Raw genomic sequence first — 9,828 nt, 5'->3', positions numbered from 1 at the left:
TTCATGCATGAAAACTAAGTATGCATTCTTAATCAACACACACGAACAAGTTCTCAATAAATCAGTCAAGTAAATTTCATTCACAATTCAAGAAACAATAACTGGAGGAAATCAATCCATGGCTTTGAATTCACCTCTAACTAAGAAAACTTAGTTACACATGTTCATAACAATTGAAAAGAAAATTAAATAAACATGGAAACGAAACGAGGGAAGAAAGAACTCTGAATGTCTCCAATGGATGCAGATGGCTTGCCGCACAAGATCTCCTTCTCCAATGGAAGACACGGCAAACTCCTTCTTCTCCCAAGGGTTGTAGCAAAGATGTATTTCTTAGTATATGGTGTGTGGTGTCGTTGAATCAATGAATGGAAGGATGAATGGCTGTGTGTGTAGAGGGGGGTGCGGCAGAAGTTAAAAATATATATTTATATATAGTGCACGCCACCAATGTAGGAGAAGGATAAGATAAGGTTGTTTGGTTAATGTTCCATGTTTCTTGCTCTTTCCTTATCTTCTTTGTTTTAAACTTGTCTCTCCAGATTTGTAGCATGTTCCTAGCCCCTTTTGACTCCAAATTCGTCCATCCACCATGCTCCATATGCAAGCTATCCATTCCATACCCAAAATTGCTCTAAAAGGCTCAAAATTGCCTTTTCTTGCCAACTTTGTCATTACGACCTACAAACATACGAAAATGGCTTAAAACACTATAATAAGTAGTAATTAGCTAACTAAATGGAAGGAAACAACATAACTAAGTAGCATAAATATGCTCCTATCAAATTCCCCCACACTTAGCTTTTGCTAGTCCTTGAGCATAACGAAACAAACAAAACAAACAAAACATAACCTAAACCTTCCAACATTTACCTCAGGGATTTTCAATGTTACATGACATATTAAAGATTACTACTCCCATAGATTTTAGTTATCCCTACCCTCAAGCATATACTTAACCATAGTCACCACTCACTAGCTCCCATTTAATCAATTAAAACTTGATTTTGAATGTAGTAACATGCCTTAGAGAATTCCCTCAATTCCTCACCAAATACACTCTATTTTCACACAGATTTTCTGACTACACTCCCTACACTAAGTATATGTGAGAAGATTGAAGTAAATACGTAGACTAACACTCACATATGTATAATCAATGAAGGCACTTTCTGGAATTATTAACATGGATATGTATATGATCTCATGAATGGAATGGCACTACTTAGACACTAGAACTAGGGATACCATATGCTCAAACCAATTTTAAACTCCACATATTGAAACATATAACAATCAAGATAAAAGTCTAAGGGTTGTAACGGGGCTAAGGTATTGGCTAACAAAGAAAGGTAAGGATAAACAAAAGTTCTTAAAGCAATAGTAAGCAAAGTAAAGAAATAAGCACTTAGAATTCACTTTTGAATGCAGAAATCAACTTTGAACACCAAGGGAAACTTCACACAACACTTAGGGCCAGATTCAAACTTTTGGACCCTTCCTTCAACAACCAATACTTGTGAGTTCATTCTCACTTATTTTCACTCCTTTTCTTTCTTTTTTTTCACCTTTTTTTTTTCCTTTTTTCCGTGCCGTGTCTTTCTTTTGGCACACTAAACACAACTTCATAGATTTCAAAACGAAAAACCCTTTCCCCCACACTTGTTTTTCTACAATTTTTAGACCAAAAGGAATTCCCTCTAAGTCAGGCTTCACGATACTTTAAGAACAAGGGTATGGATAGTCCTATTCTAGGCTAGGTAAGGATAATGTGGTTAACAAAGAAAATTAGGCTAACTAAGGCTCAAAGGGGTTAAACCTACAATACATATACAAAGGGTAAGGCTTTTTGGCTCTGGTTTAAACTAAACAACTTCATCTTGTTATATGTTATGCAATCAATATCATGCTTTGAATGAAATGGGCATGAGTTCTAGTATTTGGAACTATAGTGATGAAACGCATTCTAAGTAACAACCAAGCAAAGAACAACGAGATCATGCAACGATTTTAGAAAACAAAAACATCAAGATTAATAACTCTCCAAATAAAGTTTAGGCTCAAGTCTCTCAGGGTTGTAGCGTTAGTTTGAGTTTCTTCCTTCAAGCATGTTACAAAAACTGATTTTTTTCATTGTGATTACATGTGAATTCGTAAATGACAACTATAAATAAGCATAAACCAAAGAGCATATCAAACTTCCATTCATGTTTGTAACTTTCTTTAACAGTCATGCAATTAAAAACCAAATCCTTATCATTGTGTTGGAAGGTACCCTAAGACACAAACAAACATAATAACAAAAACGACTCCAAAAGCAACTCTTTTTGGGTTTTTTAAACACTTTTTCCAATTTTTTTTTTTTCAAATTTTCTGATTTTCTGTTTAAGACACATAAAAACACTTCAAAACACACTAAAAACACTTAAAAACAGTGAATGACAACTTTAGAAGTGATAGGTGATAAAATCCCACGAAAATCATGCAAAAACAGCTTGTTTACCCCCCCCCCCCACCCCACACTTAAACTAAACATTGTCCTCAATGTTTCAAACATAGACTCACAAACAAACAAACAAATAACACACTTGACAATTATGGCAAAATAAAAGCAATAAAGAGAAAGGTAAAAGAAAGCAAATCTGGTTGCTGCAGCTAGAATTCCATCATCTCCTCGTTTAAACACATGGGTTGCCTCCCAAGAAGCGCTTGCTTTAACGTCTTCTAGCCGGACGATACCTCCTTTTAAGCTTCAATAGGGCTCACGACATGGAGGGGTATGTCCTCCACGGCTTGCTCCTTGACATTCTCGTAGTATGGCTTCAAACGGTGTCCGTTCACTTTAAATTCATGTCCCGTCTTCAAACTTTAAATTTGGACTTCACCATAAGGAAAGACATTAGTAATAACAAAAGGACCAATCCATTTAGAACGCAACTTACCGGGAAACAAACGAATGCGAGAATTGAAAAGTAACACTTTCTGCCCTATAGAGAAGATCTTACTACGAATCATCTTGTCATGGAAAGCCTTTGTTTTCTCTTTGTAAATGCGAGCATTCTCATAAGCCTCATTCCTTATCTCCTCAAGCTCATTCAATTGAAGCTTTTTATGACTTCCAGCGGCATCAATGTCCATATTGAAAGTTTTGACGGTCCAATGTGCTTTATGCTCCAATTCGACGGGAAGATGGCATGGTTTCCCATAGTTACAAGTGCTTTGTCAATACTTATGATTTTCATAGAACATAATGATCTTTGATTGTATCTCTATTATGATGTCATGTAGGGAACTTTTGAAGAATGCTTTGGGTTGTCGTATGATGTCACCCAATCCAATAACTAAAGGAGAATCTGAGGGTTAATTGGTGATGTCACGGTTAATCTGGGGTGTTGAGGTTCATGGTTTATCGAAAAAGCAACTGGAAATCAATTTGTGTTTGAATGTATCATGTGTGGAAAAGTATCCTCTAGCTATCTAATCATCCATTGTTTTTCTGAAATTCGTCCAAATTGCATTTAAGTCTTTTAGTTACATGTTTTTACATTAATTTCGTCCAAAACCCAATCCTCTTTACTTGTTTCAAATCTGTCCTAAAGTGTGTTTTTGAGTATTTTGAGTCAAAACCAATTTTATTTTCGTCCAAATTGAGTCCTAGAGTCTAGATTTAGTCTTTTTTTATTGTTTTGTGTTGTTTTGAGTCTTTTAAGTTTGTTTTGAGTCATATAAGTTTAATTAAGAGTCTTTGAGTTTGTTTAAGTGTTTTTAAGCATATTTTTGTATCTTTGAGTCAGTTTTCATTAGATTAGCAATCCCTCCTAATCCCCGGCCTAGAACGATCCCTACTTATATCTATACTACAATTGTCAAAAAGAGGGTTTAATTTGAGTAATATTATTTATCACATCAAAATTTTGGCGCTGTTGCCGGGGATTAGCAACTTTGTTAATCCCCCGTTGTTTCTTTTTGTTTCTTTTTCATATATTTTGTTTTAGTTACTGGCCTTGTTTCTTTTCTTGTTTGTAGGTGCTAGTTTATGACTCGTAGTTCTCAACCTATTCGTGCAAACATCTGGGACTTTGACGACGATTTTGAGCGCACTTTGAGAAGGAAGAAGAAGGATCCAGAACTTAACCCATGAAGTTCTAACTCGGCCTCTAACTTTGAGGAGGAAGAACAACCCACGACAAAGGAGGAAGAAGAGGTCCAAGTCATGGCAGTGGACAACCGTACAATCAAGGAGCTTTCCATCTTGGGAATGGACAGTGCCGCACCATTATGCATCCAATACCCAAGGGCGGCTCAAGATAAAACCGATGAATTTGAATTGAAGTCTAGTTTGTTGCACCACATTCGAAAGTTCCATTGGCTGTCCATGCAGGATCTAGACAAACATCTAAAAAAGTTCGAGGTGGTGTGTTCAAGCATGACTCCAATTAATGTTGATAGCAATATTTTGAAGATGAAGGCCTTTCCATTCTCACTAGTCGAGAAGGCCAAAGATTGGTTATAGGAACTAGCACTCGGAACGGTTGCTTCTTGGGAGAGCATGAAGAGGGCGTTTCTAGAGAAATTCTTCCCCACTTCAACAGTCATTCTCTTGAGGAAAAAAATTAGCGAAATCCAACAAAGTCAAGGAGAGTCTTTCCCAGCGTACTATAGGTGTTTTAAGGCCCTTGTTGCATCATGTCCTCAACATGAAATGAAGGATGAGTTTCTACTTCAATATTTCTATGAAGGCCTTCTTCCAATTGAAAGGCAAATGCTCAATGCTTCGGTGGGAGGTGCATTGGTGGACACAACTCCTATGGCAGCCAAGACTGCAAACCGTGCTTTAAATGCACAACAATACGAAGGAATTGGGCAAAAAGACCCCCCCACGGCAACAAGTGCATGATGCGAGATTTATACGCACACTCAAATTAAACCCTCGTTTGACAATTGTAGTAGAATGGATACGTGAGGGATCGTTCTAGACCGGGGATTAGGAGGGCTTGCTAAAACCTTCTAAATTGACTTAAAAACATAAAAACACAATATAAAACACTATTTAATGCTCGAAGAAAGCAAAACTAAAAATAAGAAAGATTAAGACTAAGACTTCAACGAAATAGGGGGGAATTGGATTTGGACGAATTTAAACTAAAATGAATACTTGGAAACAAAACAAATTGTAAATATGGATTTGACGGAAATGAATGGATGGGAAGCTAGCTAAGGGTTCTTTCTCTACACATGATATTTATGCATATGAATCAATTTCCAGTTATTCCTTCATTGAATTATGAACGACAATGCCCCAAATTAACCGTGACATCACTAGTTAACCCTCAGATTTTCCTTATATTATTGGATTGGATGGCATCATTCGACAACCCAAAACATTCTCAAAAGTTCCCTACATGTCATCATAATAGAGATACAATCGAAGATCATTAAGAATAATGAAAACCATAAGCATTGACAAAGCATTTGCAACTATGACATCATGTTACTCATGCTAAGAATTAAACTTAACGCGATCGTGACAAGCGACCTTCACTACTTTCAAGTATAAGTTAGTAACGATTATGTGAAACCTTCTTAAACTTTAGCCACATATTCATGCATGCTAATTAAGTGTCGACCCTCAATCAACAAACACAAATAAGTTAATCATCAAATAGTTAAGCCAATTGCATTCACGAATCAAGAGTTCATAACCGGAATTCATCAATTCATATCACATAAATAATCATGGTATTGAAATCACCCCTAGCCAAAAAGGGTTTAGTTCCTCATAACTTTGAAATCAAAGAAACACCTAAACATTCCAACAACTCAAACTTGAATTGTATGAACGTTTAGGCACTCTTCTCTTCCATTCCTCATATTACAAAACAAAGAGAATTGAATTTAAACATTGAAATCAAAGAAACGCGTAAACATTCCAACAACTCAAACTTGAATTGTATGAACGTTTAGGCACTCTTCTCTTCGTCTTCGTTGTAGCACAAGGACTAAGGGATGTTGTTGGTGTGTTGAATGGATTGGGGGATTATGGAAATGGAAGAAATGGAGGAGAAAGGGAAGGGAATGGTGCAGAAAATGGAGAGACTCACGGCTAGGGAGAAGATGGAAGTGTTTGTGGTGTGTTGTGTATGAAAATGAGATGTCCATGAATGAATGAATGCAAGGGTATTTATAGGAGTAGTGGAGGGAACATATGGCTATGTCATTTGTAGGTGAAGTAAGTGTGTGAGGTTGGTGAAGTAAGTGGAGGTTGTAGGTGAAGTAGGTGGATGTTGTAGGTGAGGTAGGTGGATGTTGTAGGTGAAGTAGGTGGATGTTGTAGGTGAAGTAGGTGTGTGAGGTTGGTGAAGTAAGTGGAGGTTGTAGGTGAAGTAGGTGGATGTTGTAGGTGAGGTAGGTGGATGTTGTAGGTGAAGTAGGTGGATGTTGTAGGTGAAGTACATGTGTTTAAATGGTTGAAATGTGTAGATGATTATGAGTGATAAGTGATAAGTGTATGATATGTTAAGTGATAAATGAATGTATGATATGATAAGTGGTGAATGATATGTGGTGAATGATAAGTGGTAAGTGATATGTGATAAGTGATATGTGATAAGTGAATGATTATGATAAGTGGTGAATGATATGTGATAAGTGATATGTGATAAGTGAATGATTATGATAAGTGGTGAATGATATGTGATAAGTGATATGTGGTGTATGATATGTGATAGTGTGGAATGTTGGAATGTTATGCACGGCTAAGGATAAAGGAAAGGTTTAAATGTCCTAAAACTAAAGGGAACAAGGTTCCAACACTTTGGTCTTTAATTAGGTCTTCAATTTCGTCCAACACTTTGGCTTCAAGCATAAGCTATCCGTCCTTAGCCCAAAAGTGCTCCAAAAGTCTCCAAAATGCATCTTTTTGCTCCTTTAGCCCTTTGGACCTACAAACACACGAAAATAGCTTAAAGTACTAAAATAACTAAAGAAACATAACGTAAATGCACGAGAACAAGCTATTTAAGTCGCATGAATATGCTCCTATCAGTGCATGAGGTAAGTTCCCAATCCGACATTCAATCTCAATTAGCTAATCTTACTTCTATTGTGTCTCAGATGGCCGAAGGAATGAAGATACAAGGACCAATTGTATGTGGTGTATGTTCTATCCAAGGACACCCTTTGGAAAAGTGCCCTCAATTGATTGAGAATGGGGGATGGGAGAGTGCAAATGCCATTGGATTTCCAAGCCAAAATCAGCGAAGGAATGATCCATATTCCAACACATACAATCCGGGTTGGAGAGACCATCCAAATTTCAAGTGGAGGGAGCCTCAACAACCTCAACAACAAGGAGGCTTTAGGCAACAACCCCCGGGTTTCAACACCAAGCCATACGGCCCCAATCCAAACCAAGCACAACCTGCCCAAAACAATCAAGGTACATCTTTGGACAATGATACACTTATTAAGTTACTAACTAATTTGTCTCAAGGGCAAGAAAATCAAAGCAAAGCGATGCAAAACCAAGACAAAAGGGTGGACCACTTGGAGAAGCAAATTGGGCAGATTGCGGAGTTTGTAGGGCAATTCTGTGACCAAGGCAAGCTCCCTAGCTCAACCATTCTCAATCCAAAGGGAGGGTTTGAATCAGCCAAAGCAATCACATTGAGAAGTGGAAAAGAAGTTGGCACTAATCCAAAACCATCCAAATCAAGCCCCAACGAAGATGAAAAGCTGCAATTGGAAGAGGAGAAGTCAAGCAAAGCCACGGCAAGGGTAGAAACACCCTTGCCACAGCCACTTAAGGACCCCAAGTTCTCCAATTCATCCAATTCGGCCACTATAAGTAAGTTGGGTTCAAATTTGATTAATTCTAACCCCATTCCACCCAATGTTCCTTTTCCTCACAGATTTTTGCAAGCAAAGAAAGAGGAGCATGAGAAAGACATTCTTGAGACGTTTAGGAAAGTACAAGTCAATATTCCACTCCTAGATGCCATCAAGCAAGTGCCCAAATACGCCAAATTCTTGAAGGAACTTTGCACCACAAGGAAGAGGGCTTCGAATAAAGAGGTGGTTAGGGTAAGTGAAAATGTTTCCGTTGTTTTACAAAGAAAGTTACCTCCAAAGTGCAAAGATCCAAGTAGCTTTACAATTCCTTGCATTATTGGCCAAACTAAGTTTGAACATGCTATGTTAGACTTAGGAGCTTCAATTAACGTCATGCCATACTCTATTTATGCATCCATCAACCTTGGTGAATTGACAAATGATGGTGTGATTATTCAATTGGCCGATAGATCTAATGCTTATCCAAATTGAGTTTTGGAAGATGTTTTAGTGCAGGTGAATAACCTGATCTTCTCGGCGGATTTCTACGTTCTTGAGATGGAAGAAACCACCCATTCCACATCCTTACCGCTCCTTCTTGGGAGGCCATTCATGAAGATGGCCCGTACTAAGATCGATGTGTTTAAAGGAACTTTAACGATGGAATTTGATGGGGAAGTGATTGATTTTAATATTTCTGAAACCATGAGATTTCCTAATGATGATCATTCATGTTTCTCTATTGATATCTTTGATTCATTGGCGCAGGAACATCTTGATCAATTGCATAAGGATGCACTTGAAACGATCCTTACAAGTGGAATAGAAGTGACAAATCACATGGCAGCACCCATGGCACCCCACGACACAAACATGAACTTCCATGCCGTGCCCATTGATGATGAAGTAATTGAGGTGGTGGTTGCCCTAGAGTCATTGCCACGGCTAAATGGTAAGTCTTCAATCCCAATGTCAATTCCAATTTCAACTAACAAGTTGCTTCCTTCTATAGTGCAGCCCCCTACCCTTGAGCTTAAACCGTTACCAAACCACTTGAAGTATGTTTTCTTGGGTGAACAAGAGATGTTACCCGTCATAGTGGCCTCCTCACTCACTACACAAGAAGATGACAAGTTGGTGAGGGTTCTCAAAGAGCACAAAATGGCCATAGGGTGGACTTTGGCCGATATCAAGGGCATAAGCCCTACCACATGCATGCACCAAATACTCATGGAAGAGGGAGCTAAACCATCAAGGGAAGCATAACACCGACTCAACCCTCCAATGATGGAAGTTGTGAAGAAGGAAATCATCAAACTCCTTAATTGTGGCATCATCTACCCTATCTCAGATAGTTGTTGGGTTTCACCGGTCCAAGTAGTTCCTAAGAAGTCCAGAGTCACAGTGGTGAAGAATGAAGAGAATGAACTTGTGCCCACACGCATCCAAACCGGTTGGAGAGTTTGCATTGATTATAGGAAGTTAAACGCCACCACAAGGAAATATCACTTCCCTTTGCCATTCATTGATCAAATGCTTGAAAGGTTACCCAATCATTCTTTTTACTGTTTTCTTGATGGTTATTTGGGTTATAATCAATTTTTCATAGCTCCGGATGATCAAGAAAATACCACTTTTATTTGTCCATTTGGTACTTTTGCTTATCGTCGTATGCCATTTGGTTTATGCAATGCACAGGTCACTTTCCAAAGATGCATGGTAAGTATATTTTCGGATTATGTTGAGAAAATTATTGAGGTGTTTATGAAGGAAAATTTATGTCCTAGCTAAGAACATGTAAAGAACATTTGAATACATAGGCAAACTATTAACAAATTAAAGTAGGCATGCATCCAAAAACAATTCATAAAACCCATGACTTTCAAAGCCTAGTATATGGTGAACCATAACTCTTTAACAACATTAAAGAGAAGAAAGGATTTAGAGAATCATTACCCTTGTAGCTCATCCTTGATTACACAAGGGATTCACCCAAGT

General features: G+C 37.9%; 1 protein-coding gene across 1 annotated transcript; it reads left to right on the top strand.

The window, feature by feature from the left end:
* The first annotated feature begins 1,557 nt into the window (after window positions 1-1,557).
* Window positions 1,558-8,656, top strand: LOC148699352 (uncharacterized). Its single transcript, XM_088697787.1, has 3 exons — window positions 1,558-4,889; window positions 7,046-8,195; window positions 8,599-8,656. Exons 1-3 carry the CDS (start codon window positions 4,550-4,552, stop codon window positions 8,654-8,656), a joined length of 1,548 nt encoding a protein of 515 aa, XP_088553913.1. The 5' UTR covers window positions 1,558-4,549.
* Window positions 8,657-9,828: the final 1,172 nt, after the last annotated feature.

The sequence above is a fragment of the Pyrus communis genome, chromosome 1, assembly GCF_041283825.1.
Source record: "Pyrus communis isolate YQ-2024b chromosome 1, ASM4128382v1, whole genome shotgun sequence".
Taxonomy (NCBI): Eukaryota; Viridiplantae; Streptophyta; class Magnoliopsida; order Rosales; family Rosaceae; genus Pyrus; species Pyrus communis.
This window is presented reverse-complemented; position numbering and strand designations above follow the sequence as displayed.

Bases quoted from the DNA above. Each gene is read 5' to 3' on its own strand.
- LOC148699352 (XM_088697787.1), top strand. From the start codon at position 4,550: ATGAAGAGGGCGTTTCTAGAGAAATTCTTCCCCACTTCAACAGTCATT. The intron at 4,890-7,045 runs GTGCATGATGCG...TGCTCCTATCAG, and splicing joins AGACCCCCCCACGGCAACAA to TGCATGAGGTAAGTTCCCAA. The intron at 8,196-8,598 runs GTTAGACTTAGG...TCATTGGCGCAG, and splicing joins ACTAAGTTTGAACATGCTAT to GAACATCTTGATCAATTGCA.